The sequence below is a fragment of the Nyctereutes procyonoides genome, unplaced genomic scaffold (assembly GCF_905146905.1).
Source record: "Nyctereutes procyonoides isolate TBG_1078 unplaced genomic scaffold, NYPRO_anot_genome, whole genome shotgun sequence".
Lineage (NCBI taxonomy): Eukaryota > Metazoa > Chordata > Mammalia > Carnivora > Canidae > Nyctereutes > Nyctereutes procyonoides.
Genome location: NW_026575044.1, coordinates 3,036,191 through 3,058,143, shown reverse-complemented (window position 1 = coordinate 3,058,143; position 21,953 = coordinate 3,036,191). Strand labels below are relative to the sequence as shown.

Genomic DNA, 21,953 nt, shown 5'->3' with positions numbered 1-21,953 from the left:
CCCAGACACACATTCTTACTCTTTCACAAGTGTTGTGTGTGTGTGTGTGTTGGGGGGGGGGGTTGTTGGGGGCCAGCAGCGGGGGAGATTCTCCAGCGTGCGCTCCCGGCAACCTCACTGTGGATTTGCTTTTCTGAGCCGCTAATCTTGAAGTTAGCTTCCCAGGCATTCCCGGGCAGCGGCCCGAGATGCGAGCCTGCGTGCTGCCTCCGGGCCTGTCCTGGGGGCTACGGGCCACCCGGATTCTCCAGCGGGGGACCATCGGCGCAGGAGCCGGTTCCGGGGCAGCTCCGCAGGCTACTAGGCCTTTCCCCACGCCCTCACCCAAGTTCTTCAAGTTTTTGCCCAGATCACACCTCTAGCAGCATTTTCAGTTGGGATCACAGTAGCTCGGTCTAGACTAAGGTCACAAGTGATTTAAAAAAAAAAAATCGTTTCACTGGAAGCCACCTGGAGAAAGTTCAATCTACAGCAGGCTGTGCGGCAGCGTTAAGGAGAAAGACACTCCGACGCCAGGAAGGGACGCAGCGTGGGTGGACCGAGCCCCGAAGGGCCGGGAAGGGGGCGTGTCCGGCTTGGACCTCCGCGCGGGAGCAGCTCCAGGCGGGGCCGACCCCCGCCCCGCCTCCCCCCCCCCCCCCGCAGTCGGCCCGGGAGCCGCGGGGCGCCTGCGCGGGCGGCCGCCAGGTGGGCAGGTACCTGGGCGGGGCGCGCCGTGGTTGGCGGGCGGCGGCGGCGGGGGCGGCCCGGGCACCCGGAAGAGCCGCCGACTCCGCGGGCGCAACAGGCGCAACAGGCGGCCGAGCGGGGCTGCGCCGTGCGGACCCGGCCCGGGATGGACAAGTTGAAGAAGGTGCTGAGCGGCCAGGACACCGAGGACCGGGGCGGCCTGGCCGAGGTGAGCGCGCTGGCTGCGGGCCCGCGGGGGCCGGGCGGGGCTTCCAGGCTTTTCCTGGAAAGCGGCGCGGTCCCCGTGCGCCACCCCCTCGCCGTGCGCCGCTCCGTCCCCGCGCCCCCCCCTCCGTGCGCCCTCCCCGTACGCCCCCCCCGTGTGAACCCCCCCGCGGGTCCTCCCCGTGCGCCCCCCCCGTGTGCCCCCCCGCGGGTCCTCCCCATGCGCCCCCCCGCGGGTCCTCCCCGTGCGCCCTCCCCGTGCGCCCCCCCCCGCGGGTCCTCCCCGTGCGCCCCCCTCCGTGCGCGCGCCCTCCCCGTGTGCCCCCCCCGTGTGCCCCCCCGCGGGTCCTCCCCGTGCGCCCCCCCGTGTGCCCCCCCGCGGGTCCTCCCCATGTGCCCCCCCGCGGGTCCTCCCCGTGCGCCCTCCCCGTGCGCCCCCCCTCCGCGGGTCCTCCGCGTGCGCCCCCCCCCCGCGGGTCCTCCCCGCGCCTCTCGCAGGTGCCGCGCTCCCGGCCCTGCGCCCCGGGCGGTGTTGCCCCGCGCCCCTCTGCCGTCCCCGCCCGAGCGGCCCACTCGGGAGGGCGGCGCCGCCCCGGGAACGGGAGCCTGGCGGAGGGGGCCCGCGTCCCGGTAGGTAGCCGGGGCCGGGCGGGGGGCCGCAGCTTCCCCTGCCCGCTGTCCGCTCCGGCGGCGCTTAGCTGTGGCTGTGACACTCCCGCCCGACCTTGGGCACCTGTTGTCGTTGTGACGCGTCTCCGCCGCCGAACCGGGAACTCCTGGAGGGCAGGGCCCGCTCTGGTTCCCCTGAGCCCGCCGTCTGCCCGGGACCTGGAGAGACGGCCCGCGCGTTTGTGGGCCTGCTGCGTGAGAGGGCCGGGCCCACCTGGAACCTGGGCACTCGGGCCCTGTGTTCTAGAGCCACGCAGAATGTTCACTTACTATTTCCAGTGCTTTTTTTCGCCTTTGTGTTTGTTTTCCTTTCTGGATGACAAAATGACATTTTACTTTGGGGTGTGCGTTCCATGGGCCTCAGGTTCCCCAGATATAAACTGAAGGTGTTGAACGAAACGTTAAGGCTTCTTTCAGCTCGAAGCCCAGGTTTTCCTCCCAACCTGAATCGGTGTCTCTCGCGGTTTGTTCTCAGCAAGCTGCTTTCACCCGCTTTTGCGGTTGCTGATTCCTTCTGCATTTTGTGTGACACTGATACCTTCACCTCCTCCGTGAAATCTCAGAACTCCGAAGCTTACTCTCTGAATCTTCATCTTGAAGAAGTAACGCTATAGGAACTGAATTGAGTATTACAGGAATTGGAGTTTATCTTTTTTTTTTTTTTTTTTTTTAACATTTCAAAATAGCTCTGTGGGTTCTTTGTAATTGGTCAAGGCTCAGGAGTAATTTCATGAATTGTTTTGGTTTTGGTTTCTGGCTTCTGTTATGAACTGTGAAGTCAAACCCCAGGCCCAGCCTAAGAGAACTCCGGTAGTTGACAGTCATTTGTATCTGAAAGCATTATGCCCTGTGGACTGTCATTCATCACGCTTTTATGAGCAGCTAGGGTTCAAGAAGGAGACACTTTATCATCCTGAAGACGCTTGGGGGAGGAGTGTTGACAGATGATGCAGATATTATATATTTAGAAAATAATCATGAGGCAGACCCTTAAGAATGAGTGATTAGTACAGACTGAAAATATAAATGCTGAGTTTTTTTTTTTTTAAGCCTAAAATGGTGCATGCCTGTGTTGGACATAGTGAAGGGCTTTAAAGTGTTGTAAGCTCAGCCACCTCTTAAATCTGTTTAAAAAAAGAGTGGGTGCTGCTCTCTTGTTCCGAAGTAGTGTTGTCTGTTTCCTCTTTCTGGGTGTGATTTCCAGTTTACATACATCATTGTAGCCATTTCCTGAGTCCCAGACTCCTGGGAAACGTTTTGTAGCTGGCTGAATTCATTTTCAGGATTGTTTTTGGCTTGATTTTTACTAATTTGGGCTTCCTTTAAATTGTTGGTATTGATTCGATTGTCTCACATTTCCCATGGCTTGAAGTTGGCAAAGCTGGAGAGCTGTGTGCTGAAATTTCTGTTTTGTAAGCTGGGCTACGTGGCCATACAGGCTCTTCAAATAAAATTGTTGAAGTTGTCAGAAGGCACCATAAATGAGTGCTTTTCAAATTTTTATTCTTTTAATGTGAACAATAAAAGCATGACTAGTTCCGTTTCTCCTACACAGGAAACTAGGTATAAAAACTGCTTGGCAGTGCTTCATCACGAAGAGCCTTATGACGAGGTTTTTAATTGATACCTCACCGTCATAAATATGCCTTCAACCTTTAGTTTTAGTGGGCTTATTTTTAAAAGTATAGGTTTTATATTTGCCATAAAGAATTCCAGGGATGAGGAAGGAATGAGTGGGACCTGGTTTGAAAGCCCGGGAATGAAGCAGATTCCTTTCTCACCTTCTTCTGGTTATCAGCCCTTTTTCCTCAAACAGTTCTTAGCTTTCCTTCATTTTGGCAAGAACCTTTCTTCTCTCTACATCCCAGAGTCAAAGGGACCTTTGTTCCTAACCTCCAATCAGACAGCTTGTGTGCAGATTGCCTGTAAATTCTATCCAGGTACTATTTTAGCCTCTCTACTTTCCAGAAAGTGCCCCAGCACAGTTTCCAGCAGCCATGAATTTAGAGAGGCATTTTCTATCAACTGAGTTCATTTTTGTAAATTGGCGAAAAGGAGTGCTTAGCTCTCACTGAGACCAGTTGGAAGAAGTGGAACAGCACTTTCCTCTTGCTGTGACCAAGCGTGTAAAAGACTTGCAGTGACGCTGGGTGGGAAAGCACACGGATGAATAGTTTATCTGTCCCTCTCCCCCCATTTTGCCAAGTAGGATGACGTGTGGATGGAAATTCAGCTTGAGGGACTTGTAGAATCAACATGTCACTTTCCTTTCTGAAGGAAGAAACCAGAACTGCTTTTTCCTTGTGTCAGCTTGATCTTTATGAGGACTGGAATCTCACTGTCCTGTTGAGACCTTTTAGTACTCTAAATGCCAAGGCCACCTCAAACTTGACACTTAACCTTATGGTTTATCCTCTTAAAATATCCCTCCTGATGCCAAATAGTGCTCGAGCCATGAATCTAATCCAGTTCTGTTGCCACACTTGTCTCCCTGTGCGCAGGTCAGTTCTTACTTTCTACCTTGGCAAAGTAAGCTCTTTGTTTCTTGCATGAGTAGGAAGAGTGGTGTCTTCTGATTTTATTTTCTTCTTGATGGCAGCTTGAATATGTTAGAAGTCTGACCTGATTGTCCAGGTGCCTGTCCAGCCTGGTGACAGGGCACCATGTTCCTCATTTTGGAGGAGGGGTTTTCCTCAACGTGGAAGCGGGTGGCCCATCTGTGAGGTCCTGATGTCCTGTTCCTACTGTGTGTTACCATCCCCAGTGGTGCCTTTCTGTGCAGTGTCCATTGGTGCCACATGCTTCTGCAAGTGCTGTGTGTGTGATGGGGAACTGCAGTGTCATGAACCCCCTTTAAATATGTGTGAATAGAGGTGCGCCTGGGTAGCTTAGTCGGTGAGGCATCCGACTTGTGATTTTGGCTCATATTATGATCTCAGGGTTGTGAGAGTGAGCCCTGTGTCAGGCTCTGTGCTAGGCGTGGAGCCTGCTGAAGGTCCTCTATTGCTCCTTCTGTCTGTCCCCCTCTCCCTTTCTTAAAACGAAACAAAAATATGTGACTATATATAGTTGGAGGAAAAGCTGTTTTGATAACCTGCCCTGAATACTACCTTTCTTCCGAAGAAATGAAGCCATTCTGTAGCAATGCTGGCCACTCCTGGGAGAGCCACTGGTCCTTCTCTTCAAGCTTCTAGTTTGGTAGGAAGTTTGGAGACACGGTTGAGAACAGTCCCTGAGCTGGGAACAGTCAGGGCTGAAGGAGTTGCCGGTCCAGCAGCCCTTGCAGCTTCTGCTACCACTTTCCTTCTTGAGCCGGTGGGAGTGTTTTCTGGCAGCTTTCTCTCATTGCGAGATGGAGACTGGGGCGCCAGACAAGGTGAACCTTGTGTGAATACACTGGCTGGCTAGGCAGGACCTGCAGTCTCAGTGGCAGCTGCTTGTCCCCAGCTTGGCATGGCCAAGCAGCCATGGCCCCTTTCATGAGGTGGACAGACTAGGAAGGTCTCTTGCCTAAGTTCTCTACACATCGGGGAAAAACTCGTGGGGGCTACTTGCAGGCTGCCCTGTTTTAGCAGAGCTGTTTTGGGAAATCTTGGCATCCTCTGAACTTTGCTCTGGGGAGGGATTAATTACAGTCAGATGAGTGGGGCAGTAATGAATTAACTAGGATTTGTCTCCCACTTGGGTGACTTGGCTGGTGCCAGAAGTGAATAGATTCTGCTGAAAGCCCCGGCACAGATGACAGCTGTTAATCCTTTGGGCTCTCAGAGATGCTGCTGTCTGCTGTCTTGCCCCCGCTTGCTGGGCCCCTGCCTGGCGGGTGGTTGTGCCTGTGCAGTTGTCCTTGTCCTGCCTCGGCTGTGGCAAGGGTTCTGGCTTCTCTAGGGCCTACTATCTTGCCTTACTGTGTGTGAAGTGGTTGTGCTTCAGGTGGAGAGTTTCCACCTCTGGGGACGTTCATCTAGAGGCTCAGTAACCTCTTAGCCGCTGCTGGAGAAGATTCATGGATGGATAAGGAGCTGGATTCCATGACTCAAGGGCTCCTGTAGCTCTGAGTGAGTGAGTCGGATTCTTTGCTCCTGCCTCCCTCAGCACAGACTCACACACTACATCTCATTACTAAATCTCATTGTTTTTGGTGCTCAGATATGCGTATACATGTATGTAATCAGTTTTTTAAAAATTTCAGGTTGTTGAGGCATCTTCATTAAGCTGGAGTACCAGAATAAAAGGTTTCATTGCGTGTTTTGCCACAGGAATTGTCTGCTCACTACTGGTAAGATGTACCTCCTCCGCCCCCCACCCCAGCTTTTCCCCACCCTGTCTCTCCTTCTCTCCATCTCTGTTGTCCACTTCCTTCTCTCTTTTGCTCTTTGTGAGAAGCATAGCTGGGAGAGAGAGATAAGGGAGGTGCTGAGGGGGGGCGGGAGGGGAGAGTGGGTGTCTCTGTCCACCCTTGATTGTATGGCTGTGGCAGGAGGGCTTTCTCCCCGTGCAAACGCCCTGTGCTTTACCTTCCAGGGAACTCTTCTGCTCTGGGTGCCCAGGAAGGGACTGTACCTCTTCGCAGTGTTTTATACCTTTGGTAACATCGCATCAATTGGGAGGTAACTGTTTATTTATTTATTTTTAATCTAACCATAGCCAATCACTAGATGGGACAATGGGTGTGGATTGTGCTCAAGGAAGATGAAGGAGGATGCTTTATTTTTTTTAATTTTTATTTTTTAAAGATTTATTTATTTATGATAGACTTAACAGAGAGAGGCAGAGACATAGGTAGAGGGAGAAGCAGGCTCCTCGCAGGGAGCCCGATACAGTACTCGATCCCAAATCCTGGGATCATGTCCTGAGCCACCCAGGTATCCCAGGAGGATGCTTTAATAGTTCGAAGGATGTGGTGAGAAAAGTAGTAGTTAAAATATATCACATCCCCCCAAAAATAACATACATCACATCTTATATCCTATCACTTCGAAATATTTTAGCATATATATGTATTTTTTACAGATTTTATTTTGAGATGGTTGGGTGGCTCAGTTGTTTAAGCATCTGACTTTGGCTTGGGTCATGATTTTGGGGTCCTGAGATCTAACACTGCATTGGGACTTCCCACTGAGCCTGCTTCTGCTTCTGTCTCTCCCCCTGCTTGTGCTCTCTCTCTTTCAAATAAATACATAAATAAAATCTTGTTTTTGAGAGGGAGAGAGAGGGATTGTGCATGAGCGCATGAGGGGTTATAGGGGAGGAGCAGAAGAGAGGGACAAGCAGACTCTGGGGTTAGTGTGGATCCCGACACAGGGCTCAATCCCACAACCCTGAGACCATGACCAAAATCAAGTTTTCGGACATTTAACTGACTGAGCCACCCAGGCGCCCCACCCCGATATTTTTGTATCTTAGTTTATTTTTGAAATCCCCTGGGATAAATTTATTGTGATTTTTATATATGAGGGAACTGTGGCACACAGTGGTTGAATGATTTCTTCCGGCTTGACAGCATGATCCTCTCTGCACTCTGGCCTGCAGCTGCCAGAGATTGAGTGGTGGTTTTAAAAGGCTCACCGCACCAGAGGCTGCAGGTGTGATGTATTATTATTCTGTCCAGATAAGACCATCTCAGACCTGGCTCTTGGCTCATGAGGGCAGGGCAGCTAACAGAGTACCCCCTGGAGGTGGACAGCCTATTTTGCATGCTGCAGGTGCACAGGTATCCCAGGTCAAGTGCAATTCACGCTTCAGCCACACTTGTATGCTGACGGCACCAGTCCTGTTCCCAGCCAGAAGTGCTGGCCTGACTTCTACCTGCTTGGCCCCCTGGAACCTGAACTCTGTGACCCTTCCTTTCCTTCCCCTTTCCCTTGTATATCAGTGAATGGCCTCCGAGTCCTGGGCGTCAAAGCCCAGGACCCTGTTATTACTCATGATGGCTTGGTGCTGACCTCTTACTGGCTCCTTCCTCTTTGTCTCCATGGCTGTTGTCCCTGACTGTTGGGCTCACGTGCTCTGTGAGTAAGCCTTGATCACACCCTGGGCTGGGCTCAGAGCACTCACAGACAAGTGTGGTTTGGTTCCTGCTGCAGTGGAGCTTACTGGGCGGCCAGGCAGGCGGACAGATAGATGAACTGATAACCTAATAGGGCGTGGAGAAAGACTGCTCAGGGAGGGGTGGCTGTCATGCTCTGACCTGGGGAGTGGGAGGCACCTGAGCTGCCTAGAGATGGTGCCACTTGAGCTGCTCTTCGCTCTGGCTTGTATCGCTTCCCACCTGAACTACTACAGGGTTCCTCTGCCAGCTTCTCTGCCTCCTTCATTCTTGTCCAGGCCATTTCCTACAGACCTGTAGAGAGCCGTTTGGTTGTAGCCCTGTCTCCCTTTCTTTAGTGGTACCCATTCCCCCTGCAGGTGCATGCATGCAAGAGAGGCCCTTTGAGATGTGGCTTTACCCAGTCCCACTCCCCAACCAGGCTGACCTTCTTGCATCCCCCCAAACGTCCTTGTGTCAGTTCTGGGGCTAATTTCTCTGCCTCACGTGCTGCCCCATTACATCTTCCTCTTTGTATCCTGTCCCCTCCGTTAAGCGAATCCTTGCTTTGTCAAGATTTGGCTCAGAAGTCACCATTTCTGTTCAATGTCTCCTCTTACCTCTCCCCACCCCCACCCAGAATCAGTGACCTCTTCTTTCTTATGGGACTCTGCATATCCCAATATATTTATGTGACAGCACAGATAGCATTTTATTACACTGATTTTGTTACAAGTCTCTGAGCCACTTGACAAGGGCTGTACCTCTGCTTTACCTATTTGTAATTGTTCCCAAACCTAGCTCTGTTTTGGGCTGCAAATATTAACCAGATGTTTGAGTACACAACTCTAGTTACCTTCTAGAAGCTTACTTTATGAATGCTTGTGATAGTAAATTGCTGGCTGTCAGAGATGTCTAATTTTGCCTCTAAAGCCGTCTCAGATACTAACTTTTGGAGGGCTTTGCTTTGGGCAGACAGTGTTGGTTGAATGTAGAGTCTGTAAATAGAGCATAAATACAGGAGTGTGTTGGTTAGTGCAGAGAACTATTTAGCAAACCCTAATAGGATCGCCTCTTGGTAGCAATGCCTACAGAAGTAATAAAGGGAGCAAACAATTATTTCCAGGATGCTGTCTAGGAGTTTATGGCTTTACTTATAGTCTGTTATATTTTTGTATATATGCTACATTTAATTTTTATGGGCAGCCTTGGCTCTTGCTTTTTGTTCACTGTTGGGTAAAGGTGCACTCAGCTCAAATACCTGAGCTAAGAGTGTGGCCATGAATTCAGGTTACTTAATGGCGCTTTAAAGAGAGGTGGACTTAGCTTTTAAATTTCTGTTTTTACCAAATACCTGGTAGCTCATGTTAAACGCTGGCTGTTACAGGCAACTGCCGGGGTGATGCCACATGGGGCACTTTTGCCAGGAATCTAGAGACGTGAGAGACCCAACGCTTGAGTTCAGCCTGGGGGTCTGCTTTTATTATGGTCGCTCACAGTTCCATTCACGTGGAAATCACTAGGGATGTCTTTTGGCGCTTTGGATCCAGTAGATGTGGGTTTGAATGCTGGCTCTCCTAGCTTTGTGACTGTGGATAAGTAAATTAACCTTTCTGAGCTTCATTTTTCTCATCTCTCAAGTAAATAAGTGTAATAACACCTAACTCACAGAGTTACTGGGCTATGAAATGAGGTCAAGTGTGTCCTATCTAGCATTTAGCAAACACTGAACAAATAATAGATGATACCATCAGTAGAGTTATTCTCTGGAGACTATGAAAGAAAGTGAAATGCTGTACTTTTTAGTATCAGCAACCTAAACCTGTCAGGTGTGGTTTTTCTTTTTTAAAATTACCTGAGTCTTGAGGCACCTGGGTGGCTCAGTGGTTGAGCATATGCCATTGGCTCAGGTCATGATCCTGGGGTCCCAGGATCTAGTCCCGCATTGGGCTCCCCATGGGGAGCCTGCTTCTCCCTTTGCCTATGTGTCTGCCTCTGTCTTTGTGTCTCTGATGAATAAATAAATAAAATCTTAAAATTACCCAAGTTTTTGGTTTGGTTTGTAGATTGTGAAGGAGGTAAGGTGGCAGGCACCTCTTAGAGAGAGGGGTCCTGTAACGTGGTTCTGGGTGTGGTTCTGGAAACAGACGCCATGTACTTCCAGCGTGAGGAGTTGGGGGTTCCTGGGTAGGTAACAGATCGTTTGGGGCTTCAATTTCTTCTTCACAGTAAGTATGATGATTCCTGTCATCACCGCCACAGGTTATTAAAGGATTAGATGAGAATAAAGCGCAAAAGGCCTGTAACAGTAGCAGTTGGCATGTAGTAAGGACTTCTCAGGTGTCGACTGCTCTTGCTGCTGTGATCACCGTGGGTGATCCTGGGGGGTGATGGAGAGGCAGCGGGGCGTGCCTGGTGCAGGTCTGGTCTGAACGGCTTGTGTATGTTTGCCTTTTAGCACTGTCTTCCTCATGGGGCCGATGAAGCAGCTGAAGCGAATGTTTGAGCCGACGCGTTTGATTGCAACCATCATGGTGCTGGTAAGGCCTGCCTTTCAGCTGCACTTGTGAGATAGGACTTTTTATTTTTGCTCTATGGAATCTTTTTTCATCTCCAACCTAAAAACGTCTTTTCTTTATCCTTTCATCTTAACGTACTGCCCAATGCCTGTAACCACTGTGGCAGAGGGAGAATTCTGTGTCTGATGATTATTCCCTTGGTGTTTTGGATGGTGTATCCTGGCAGCTCTGCACCCCCAGAGGGCTGGTCAGAGTAGCCGAACAGTTGTGGTGGCAAGAGAGCTGGGACGTCTTCTTGGTGACAGGTGAAGCCACACCTGGGCAAAGCTTGGAGGGAGTACTTCAGAGTGGCTTCACTCTGGAGTGGGCGTCTGTGTCTCCTGGAGCTCATTCTTGAGCTCAGCATTATCTGACTGTGCCACTGTGTGTGTTTTTGTCCATTTTTCTGATGCGGGTCTGCTATCCTCATGGCCTGTCACACCTGTTCCCTGCTCGGGCAACACCTGCCTTCAGCGTGTCGTCCCATTTTTCTTTGGGCTGCTGTCTTCTTTGTGACTGTCAAAATCATTCCAGACCACATTCACTGGCCTTCCGTTACAGTTACCTTTATTGCAACATCTGGGACTTGATCAGTGCACTTTTATTTTTAGTTTCATTTCTGTCCATGTCATTTGTTCAAATAGTAAGTACTCTAGGGCGGTGTCCATGTTTGCTGTTGATTACATGTCCTTTTGGAGCTTTGGACACAATACTGGACACAGAGGAAATCTTTAGGACATATTTATTGAGTAGCTACGTCATAGAAGAGGTGAGGACAGGTGTGACGGTCAGCTCAAGTGCCGTTGTTCTCGGCCAGCCCTGGATATGGATGGTCCAGACAAGTCTCTTGTAGAAAGAACTTTCTAAGAAAGGACTCAGAGAAGGTGTTAGGTGACATGTAAACAAATAACCGACTGTCTGATGTCTCATGTTACCCTTTGTCCTTGCGTGCCTTTTCTGCTCCAGACACAAGTTTTTTGATGGGGGTTAAAATACAGAGGTGTATGTTCTACCTATTTTAGTACATTTGAAGGAAAAGATGGATCGATGAGGGTGACTGACCAGTGATGTGATTTTATTTTCTGGGCAGAGAATTTGGGAAAACTTGAAAGTCAAAGAGGATTCATTGCTTTTTATTCTGCATCAGTTCTTATTTGGCTGATTTCATTTCATTGGGACTTTTAACTCTTCTGCCAAACATGGGTGCTTACCTGGGTCCAGTGCTTTGAAAGGAAGGATACCTTTGGTTGTGGGGATCATTACAGAATCTGGTTACTGCAGTGGGGTGAGGATTTTAATTTTTCCAAGAATGGAGAAGTCTTAAGAGTATTTTCCTCCATGTTGTCACTGTATTGATTATTGTTCTTCCCCTCTCTCCAGTTGTGTTTTGCACTCACCCTGTGTTCCGCCTTTTGGGTAAGTGTGTATTTTAATTTTCCTGAGTCTTTGTGGCGCATGCCTCCCATCACAGCCTGCACTCTAACCACCTGTTGTTCTTTCAGTGGCATATCAAGGGGCTTGCGCTCATCTTCTGTATCTTGCAGTCCTTGGCCCTGACGTGGTAAGTGATGTTTTAAATACCCTCTGCCCTCGTCGCTGTCTAACGCAGCCAAAGGAGATGAAATCCCACATGGTGTGGGTAGGGTAGGAGGCTAGAAAAGCATAGAAACTTTTCAATTTAAGAATTCTCAATGATGCCGGTGAAATCAGACTCCAGAGTGAAATCCTGTTGACTCAGCCCAGTGCCGATAGATGGCATTAGTGGTCTTAGGTGGGCAGGGGAGGCTGTTTGCCTGCTGCAGTAGTTTTTAGCAGAGCTCATGGGTGATTTTGAGGTATTATAACTGTTATTCAGTCACTTCTGTCTGGTAGGAACAAAGATGATGAAGTACTACAGGGGCTAGTAGAACAAGGCTTGTGAGTCAGATAGGAGGAAGGCGAGTGGTAAGAAGCGATGAGTTACATTTGTGATGGAATGGATCATTTAGCAGATGCACAAAGAGGTATTTGTCAGCAGGAGATGAGGGATGGTGAATGACGAAAGGCAAGTGGTAGGGTCGTGTGTGCGCTGGAGGCCGTTGGCAAGACCAGGGAGGGAGTTGTAGCTCAGGAGCCATGTGTAGTGAAAGGGGTGCTGGAGACCTTGTTCCTGGGGGCCAGGGGTGGGGTTGTAGGTTCCTGTTCCTTCTAAACTGGTCCAACATCAGAGTGAGAGCAGTGCTGGCAGACCCAGAATTGATGGCTTCTGAGACATTGCTATAATCCTTCCAGAGTTTATCAGAGGATGAGACCTGAACAGTTTCCATAGAGGTGTGCTGCTTCAGAAAAAAAATGTTTTCTCTAGTGGAAAGGAGAGAGGACTGGAAGTTTTAAAGCTTCCAAAGATCAACTGTATCCCTGTTTGGTGGTACAGAAAAGACCCAGAAATGGGTCTTTGGACTACAAGCTGAGCACCCACCCTCCCTTTTAGTAATTTTGGACTTTTGGATAAAGATACTTCTCAAATGCTTTTTGGAATGTACTGTGCTCACAAGTAAATGAGGTTCTGTGTGTGGGGAGTATAAGAAGAAAGACTGGCCTGCTTTTAATGACACACATGTTTTGGGAGTAGGTACCAAAAGGCCTAGTTTGATGGCTTATATTTATATTTTGTTTTTTTCGGGGGGATGCAATTGGTACCCACATGTACATGCCTTTTCATGCTTATAGACTAAATTTGAACCTAGTTTTCAGAGGTTTAGCATTTATATGGGCTTGAGCAAATGGCAGTATCCCCTCCAACACTGTTTTGTGTTTTTCTCAGGGCCAACCAACTTACTACCTGCCTGGCACATCATGCCTGGTCCTTTAGGGTTGTGGTGTCCTCCCTCGTGGGCCTTCTTTGGGTGAGGGTGTTGAGCTACTAGGGATCACCAAGATATCTTTGGGCTTCAGTTCTTGAAGGATCATAGCTAATATTTTTATCCATAGTGTAGTTGGTAGTAGGGTTTTTCCTTTCTGTTCTCTCTTCTTTTAAAATTTATAGGAGAGAACAGAAAATTATCCCAGTCAGATAGACGTTATATTCTGTTGAGGATTTGTGAAATATTAGAATATTAACTGATCAGGGTTTTATTTGGTAGTTTCAGAGTAGGGCTCTGTGCCTTCCAGATGTGTGGGATCTGCTGGCTCATTTAGTTAAAGCTGGTGGGGTGGCCCTGTGTGAAGCTGAGGTCACAGGGTTGCCTCCACATGGGCCTTTTGCTCTTCTCTGGCCACCGATGACCCCCCCCCCCCGCTTGCATGCATAGCAGGGCATGTGTGTTCACATGTGTGTGCGAGTGTGCATATGTGTGCATGCATCCTGCACGCTGAGGAGAGGGACAGAGTCTGGGCCAATCAGGGCAGGTGCCCTCACAGCTCAGGGGTCATTCCTTCTGGTGACTCCCTCCATTTGATTTCGTCTCTTCTGTGTTTTCATTGCAGGTACAGCCTTTCCTTCATACCCTATGCAAGGTAAGACTAACTGTATTTAGGACTGTGACTTCTGTCACTGGGGGATGACAGTATATTTGCAAAGGGCCTTTTGTTTTGAGTGTTTTCAGAGAACACATACTATTTTATCATTACTAAAATTCTTTCAGACAAAGAGGTAAATGTTGTATTCCTGTTTACAGCCTAGTAAACTGAGGGTCCCCTCCATCCCTCCTCTGTGGTACAGGGACGATGGGCATTGGCGCAGGACCACCAGTTCTGGTTGCGTGTATGTTCTCCTGTGATAGGTAGTGCGTATGTTCACATAATCACTCTTTGAACTTGTAGCTTTGTGGAGATCGTCTCAAAAGTGAATGTCACTTTGGTATCACTGAGGAAGGAGAGATCTGAGCTCATTTTCTTGCAGTACCCCCATTGATGAGAATATTTCAGCAGAGTTCATGAAGGGAAAGTCAGAGCCAGGGTTCAGAGGACCAGAGTTTCCTAATTAGCAGTGTGACCTTGAGCAGCTCCTTGGACCCTTGTGGCCTGGGAGGACTCAGGGATAAGCAGAGTGGGCTGGGCCAGGTCATTGCCAGAGGCCCCTTCCAGCCTCCACACCTCCTTTAATTGTCACTTTCAGTGATGGGCTGGCCTCTCAGAACTGGCCGTGTGATCTTTGCCTGACTCTGCTCTCATGCAGCAGTTTAATTTCCATACATCTCTGTCATTACCTGGTAGCTAAAAAACAGCTTTTCTTTAGCTGGGTTGAAAAGGTGAGAAATTGCATGGGAGCAAGGGAGGAGAAAGAGCAGGCTTGCTTCTAATGCATTCCGACTCTGCTTCTGACAGTGATTTGAAGATGCTGGGGAGTATCAGATGAGAAGTTCACAAGCCCATCAGCATAAAGGCAGCCATGTGGCTTGGGAATGGATTCTAGGGTGGGTAGCAGTTAGGAACTACTCTGCTGACCCAGCCAGTTTGGGAGGATGGTGGCTTGTCTGAGAAGAATACAGTGGTGCTGTCTTGGGAAATAAGCCAGAACCTATCATCCCTGAGCATCCAGTGATCTATTTATCTGTTTGCTAACAATTTGAATCACGGACCAGTTCCATAATTTTCAGGGCGCAGTGCAAAACGTAAATGTGGGCTCCTTATTAAAAAATGATTGAGAATTTCAAGATGGCAACCACAGAGCATTAAACCAGGTGTGGAACCTTTGAAGTACAGGACCCAGTGAAATTGCACGTGGCTCTGGACCCATGAAGCTGGGCCTGCTTGGCGCTATCCTTCAGGACTGCAGACTTGACCTGGGTTGGCATTTACAGAGCTTACGTACAAGTGATGGACCAAGAGATAGAAGGTTGCTGTAGCAGTGAGTTTTATGTGCTGAAGTAGTGGGGCAGGAATCCCAGAGGTAGGCCCTGCAGTTCTGTTTGTACTTTCCCCTGGAGTAGCCTTTCCACAGTGTTCCAAGGAATAGTGGTTACACAGTAGAGCAGGGTTCCATGGTCAAATAAGCTTGGGAAAGGGTTAAGCAAAATTACATGGGTTCCTTGTTACGCAAATTTCCAGGTCCTTTAATATGTGTGTTGTTAGCTGCCACGAGGGATCTTATTTGGCTGTAAAACCCTTTCTTGTGCAGAGTATCTCCTGGGACTACAGTATAGAGTTAATCCTAAGAAATGGTGCTCTAGAATTATCTTACTATTAAAGCACTGTGTCCGCCCATGTAAATGCATTCACTCACCTCTCCCTCCCTCCGTGACTTCCATATCCTTCCTGTAAGCACAGCTGAGAGCAGAGGGACAGAGCAGGGGTGGGAAGCCCTAGCACGTAGCCATGTGTGGTGTGGAGATGGGCATGCTTGCCTGAATAGGACAGTAATTCATTGAGCACACACTTTTTCCTTGCATCTTGAGGAGTATGCTCCTGGGATAGGCCTGACGCAGCAAGGTAACAAGTGCTCAGTCATTGTAGTCATTGTGCTCAGGAACTCCGGAAAGCCGTCACTTAGTAAGTCTCTGCTGTTTGCTGAAAGAAAGGCCCAAGTAACTGTTGGATCTAATGTGTCCAGTGCATCTGGTGGTTCTGGTTGACCTCAGGGTGCATAATCCTACATTCTTGGTTTCTGATAATCTTTACATTCTTCTGGTCTTTCCTTTTGGTTATCGTGAGTAGCTATCAGTTATTTAATACTTACTCTATTCACTGTATTAGTTCCTGCGACTGGTCTTTAGGGTAAGTGGGATATCCCCTTATACAGATGTGGAATTTGGAACTCAGTAAGACAAATGACTTGCCCACAATACTACTACCGATGTTGAAGTTGGTGTTTGATGCCAGGTAGGTCGACCCCATAGTCTAGGTGCTTTCTGCTCTGCTAGGTGCTACTCTGGGCACTCAGGAAATCTGCAGGTGCGTCTTTACCACTTATAGGGGCCTTTGGCGTGATGGTCTCCCATTGATCTTTATATTTTTTTTCTCCTAGGGATGCTGTGAAGAAGTGTTTTGCTGTATGTCTTGCATAACACACGGGCAAAACTTTGGAAGGCGCTGTGGAAGGAAGCTGGTGGACAGTTCTGTAAATAACTTCTAAACCTCTGTCTTACAGACACGTGCCTTTTCTCTTGCAGCAATGTGTTGCTTGTGATCTGAACATTTGAGGATTGCTTTCAGAGGCAGTGTTGTGTTCCCAAACCCAGATGTCTGTAGCACGGTATGAGAGGGGTTCTGTATCTTATGGAGTAGAATATTTGTTACACACCCGTTTCCTCTTTAGATGGTATTCCACTGAAATCTCCTAAATAAAACCCTCAATGAGCAGCCACAGATCAGCCTTGGGAGCCAGTGCTTCCCAGGTGATGACAGGCAGCCCCGTCAGAGGTGGCAGGGGTACAGCAACAAGGGACAGAGTTTTGGGATCATCAGGGGCTTTGTGGACTTGCCCTCAGCATGGAGAGCACTACCCCGCCTCACCCAGCATGGACGGACGTGCTTCTACTCTGGAGTCTGGGAGTGCGTGATTCTGCTCCCCTCACAGCTGCACGCAAGCCCATGGACAGCCTGGTCATGGAGTGACATAGCACAGGATAATGTGTTTTAAAATCTGAACTGGTGTTGGCTTCGTTCTTTGGATTCTACACCTGATGGTGGAATGTGTCCTCTTCAGGACACGTGTTTTGTGCACACTCTTTTTCTCTTGAGGTTTTCTTTCTGTCGCCCCCTTCACATATCTTTTCTCATGACCTCCTGGAACTGGATTGGGGACAATGCATGGACAGAACAGACACTGTTTGCTCTTGCACAAGACCTCACGGGAGCTGAAAATCTTGCTGATTTCCACTGTATCTTGTTTTCATTATTTATAAATGTTGCTTTTAAACTGATTCTATTTTCCGATCTCTGGAATGGGGCCAGGGAAGAGTGGGTGGGAAGACAGGGCCCACAGGTAGGAGGCATGCCTGTCCAGTGGCCTGGAAACAGTGCCCGAGCCACAAACACTGGGGCAGGGGGCAATGGACAGTAGCGTGGTTCCCTTGCAGCCCCTGTCTAACCACACATGCTGCTTGGTGCCCAGGACCCCATCTAGTCCTCACAAGAACCTTGGGATGAAGCGCTGATGGTCATCTCACTGGGCAGTCATGGAAATCAGGCCCAGAGGGGTTAGAAGGCTCCCCCAAAGCGACAGTGGTGGCAGAGCTGGGCTGAGAGCCTGGGCTCCCTGGCTTCAGTCTCCTCTCTGGCCCCGTGTTTCCAGGGGCAGCTCTGGAGGCCTGTCCTCTATTTCACCTGTTCTCATTAGCCCAGCTTGTGCCTTCCTTGGTCCCAGTCTCTTTATGTCATTGTGCTGTCTTCTGCCCATTTGCCCTTTGGGGAGGCTTCCTGCTGCATCTGTGGGATCTCCATTGTTCATTTGTGTGCCCTTTTAGCTCTTCCTTGCTGCCTGTCGTAAGTGCCCCATCTAGATTGCTAAAGTTCTTGGTATTGCAGAGCCTCTAAAGCAAGCCTGCCAATGAAGTCTCTTTGGGGTTGCTTTTCTGTTCTTTACCCAGGTCTAGCTCGTCTACTTGGGTGCTTGCTTTGGAACTTCCAAACCAAAGGCTATGTGGCCCACTTGTCTCCTTGCTTGTGGCCAGTTGCTAAATTCTTTATCCTGTTGCAGGTGAGACCTCAGATGGGCTAGCCTTTTCCTCTGAACTGAGGAGGTGTGAGCAGGTCCGATAGGGTAGAGTGAGCAGCCAGGCTCTTACCAGGTCCTCTCTAGGCTCTGGAGGGCATCTGGTCTTATCCCAAGGTTCCTAACCTGCTTTCAGCCAGGAAGGGAAATTATGTGCTACCGTCTGGTTTTGTGGAGTTTTTTCACATCTGACGCGCCTCTAGGAGATAACTCAGATCTTGGAAGCACTCTAGGAAGGGACCCAAAGGAGTTCAGGAGTGTCCATTGTTCTCTTTCTTTTAAGAACTGATGTGAGGTTGGCCTGTCTCTATGAACTCCAGCCAGCCTGAGTAACCAGAAGGCTGATGGCTCTTTTCAGTGTCTGAACTTGACTTTGTGGGCCATGAGGTCAAAATGCCTTTTGAGATGTCACCAGGGTTGTGGTAGTTAGTGGATGTGGGCTTCGACTGCACACAGGTCTGGGTGTGAACTGTGGCTCAGTCACATAAGCTCTGGCTTCTCAGTTTAAAAATAACAGAGATAACAGTTCCTGCTGGATCATTGTCCGTCAGTGGGTGTATGTCAGGTGCTTAGCCTGGAGCCCAGTGTACCTGGATGACGTCTCAGTAAAAGGAAGGTATTAATACTTAGTCCCAGAGTAATCGATGACCTTTGAAGGTAATAGGTGGATGTATCTGATCATTAATTTATCTAAGAAATACGTATCTAGCATTATGTGTCCAGCACGGTAGAGTTGCCAGGCATGGTTTCATTTAATATCCACCGTGACTTTGCAGGCTGGTGGTCTTGTTTCCCTTACAGAAGACAGGGAAGAGGCAGAGGGTAGGGGGTCTCTCCAGATCTCACCAGTAGAGGGCGGTGGTTCTCATGTTAAAGTGCCTGCTTTGCCCGAATGTGAGGCCTGTGGCCAGTTTGCACAGACGGCTCCAGTCAGAACACTGGGCAGCTTTGGATGGTCCTGCCATTCATTCAGGGTCTTCTGGACTCCTGCATCTCCCTCCTGCCACCTCACCCTTTGGTTTTCCCTACACTTGTTTTTGTCTGGTGCAAAGTGGGAGGGAGAAATCCATGTGAAATCTGTAGAAAGCTGTTCCCAGGCAACAGAGCTGTTGCAAGAACCCTCCTGGGTGAGAGTGGGGAATTAGGGTTCAGATCCTCTGGCTTGCAGGCCGCCAGTGGTTTCTGTTTCCTGCCTCCCTCCCACCTTACCCCTGCCTGCCATCCTGCCTCTTTACTGCTGAGGGAAGGAGAGGTCATTGCATTTTTGGCATGAAAGGAATCATTGAGATGACCCTTGCATGGCAAAGTGTGCTCCCTAGAGGTGAGGTGGTACCTCCAACTGCATGTGAGCAGTGCCCTGAGCACTCTTCCCTCTGTGGGCACTGTTTTGTGGCCGTGCTAATCTCCACAGCCAGACAGCCTTCTCTGGGCCCTCAGAGCTTGCTGTGTGGCTCTCTCCCACCCATTTCATTACCTAGCAATTTACTCTTCTGCCAGTCATGCTTGTGGGCAACTCTGGCTTCCAGATCCTGTGTGTGGCTGTGCCCCTGGCTGCGTCTGCCCAGGGCAGAGGTTCCCTGGGAAGGTGGGATACCATTCCCCATGGAGCATTTCCACTGGGTTCGTGATCTCAGTGCTCAGAACTTCTTTCCATCTTTCTTGTTAGGGACTTTGGGGATTATCCCCTGACTGCATCTCCCTCCCACCCTAATCAAAGTTTGCTCGTTCATGAACAAATACATTCATGAAATGAATCTAAATAAATGACTTTTGGATACTTCCATTAGAAAAGATGATTAAGAAGTGGGGCATACCTTGAAAAAAAGGGTGTGGGAGATACTGGTTTGGCTGCTTCTGCTTTTGACAGTTCTCGAGAGTGACAGGTATGGCGGGTGTGACACATGGGTGAGTGAATTGGGAAACTGAACTCAGCCCATGGCTGTGCATTCCCTTCTCTGTGGGGTGGCCTGCCCGCACCAGCCTGCCCTGCCTTCTCTTCCCTCAGACATCTGACTCAAGTCAGCTGCAGGATTGCAAACTGGTTAAAAATTTGACCCTCATTTTCAGGAAATAAATGAAAAAATTCTGTGTTTACTCAGTTTTTGGCATAGTTTATTTTAAAACTTAAGATTTTGGGGGGATGTTTTAAGAGGTACTGTAGTTTTTTTTGCAGATAGCAGTTTTTAAGAAGTTCATAGACCTATGACTGAAGTTAACTACAGATTTCTATTGAAAGTCTTGATAGGATATTAAAAGAATTTAGAATTTTTTGATTTTTTGGAAATTCTTATTTATAAAGTCAGATGGGAGGTTAAATCATGTGACTTTATAGTACCTCCTGATTCATAGTTTACAATTTATATGAAATTCTGAGATCTTGGGCATTTGTAGTGTAAGTGTGGTGCAGTTAATTCGATCCCAATTCCCTCAAGATAGGCCATTTAGTTCTACTTTGGTCTGTTTCCAACTCTTCCCTCTTGAGTCCCTGGGACACTTAAGCTGTGTTGTGGGTTGTTCTGTGGCACAGAAAGGCCTCACGAAGCCTGGGCAGAGATCTCACACTAGAGCTTGTGAGTGGAGCTCAGTGAGGCACACGGGAGCCCCAGAGCCTTTGTTAATGCACGTTGACCCCAAATTCCATTCTTCCTAGCAGGAGCTGATGGGCTGATAATGGGCTTAGAAATGCACAAAACCTTTTCTGTGGGATGGGATGAGCTGAAAGCAGAGAAGACTGAGTTCACCAGACGGGTGCAGTATCGTCCTCCTGTGGACCAGACATGGCTATTTGAAATGAAAAGTCAATCCACAGCTTTGTAATAAACACCTAATGCTGGTGTGTGTGTTTACAACAAGGTAATGTTACTATAGTTAGTATGAAAAAACTCAATAATACGTCACGGACAAACATTCCCTGATAAAAATGGGCTGCCTGGGCTTAACAACCTTGTGAGGTATCCTTCAAGACCAAATTAAGACTGGTATGTGGGCAGAATGTTCTCTGTGTGTTGAACTTTCCATAGTGCAGGTAATGAGCCTTATTCTAAGTACAAGCTAATCATGTGTTTGTAAAATATCCTAAAGAAGAAACCTAGTTTACATTCAATCTTGTGGTCTTTCTGCTATGAGAAGTGTTTATTTTGCCTTTTTCACTATGTTTGCTTGACTTAGCCACCTTGAACAAGGAAAGGAAAAATTAAAAATCCTCTCAACCCTCTCCTTTTGCTGCTTTTGTAAATTCTGATTGTGAAGTTGGGGATAAAGATGTTCAAAAGCCCATGGAGAATTTACATGCCTTCGGAACATTGTGCCTGTTCTCATAAGATGAGCTTTTAAAACACTGTTAAAACATGAATCAATTTTTGTAATTGTATAAAGATACTCAACTAATTTTGAATGCTGGTGATTGCATAACTGAGTTTTTTATATCTCAAAATATATTCTTATGTGCTACTTTTGCTACCTGGAGATTCTCTTTCATACAACAAATGTTTTCTTTTTACTGATGCATATTGAAAAGAAAGAATTTTGCTGGTAATTAAGCTGTTTTTTTCTACCAGACATCATAAAACTGTTCTTAATTTTACTTGTTTTGCTTTTTGTTTCCTTCTCCAATAAATGATAGCATTTTGATCTTTAATAAATCTGGTATTGTCTCTTATTCATGTTTGTTTCCCCAGGAGTCACTAAACCAAATGAAGATTGTATGACTACAAGAAGAGGCGATGTTCTTATTTTGCATTTATAGTGTGTAGCATGTGTTATAAGCACTTACAGTTATTTTTGAGCTAAATTGATACGTAGTCCTCTCTTCCCATTGATGTGGGGATAACGGTCTAAGGTTTGAAGATTTTTGAAAGTAAGAAATGTCAGATGTTTTTATTTTTTTTTAAGATTTTATTTATTTATGAGAGACACACAGAGAGAAAGAGACAGAGAGAGACAGAGACACAGGCAGAGGGAGAAGCAGGCTCCATGCAGGGAGCCGATGTGGGACTTGATCCCAGGTCTCCAGGATCACACCCTGGGCTGAAGGCAGTGCTAAACTGCTGAGCCACCCGGGCTGACCCAGATGTTTTTATTTTGGAGTATTCTTGTACACCTGCCTGATCTAGTCACTGCTAAGACTAGGTTGTCAAATTAGGTTGTTCTGTGACTAGGTTGTTCATAATATTTC

The 21,953-nt window shown here is 48.2% G+C and overlaps 1 protein-coding gene across 1 annotated transcript; it reads left to right on the top strand.

Annotated features, from left to right (window-relative positions):
* The first annotated feature begins 743 nt into the window (after nucleotides 1-743).
* SFT2D2 (SFT2 domain containing 2) lies at nucleotides 744-21,420 on the top strand. Its single transcript, XM_055323885.1, has 8 exons — nucleotides 744-898; nucleotides 5,753-5,839; nucleotides 6,085-6,170; nucleotides 10,047-10,128; nucleotides 11,527-11,562; nucleotides 11,649-11,707; nucleotides 13,612-13,641; nucleotides 16,091-21,420. The coding sequence occupies exons 1-8, from the start codon at nucleotides 836-838 to the stop codon at nucleotides 16,128-16,130; spliced, it is 483 nt and encodes a 160-aa protein (XP_055179860.1). The 5' UTR covers nucleotides 744-835; the 3' UTR covers nucleotides 16,131-21,420.
* The last annotated feature ends 533 nt before the right edge of the window (nucleotides 21,421-21,953 follow it).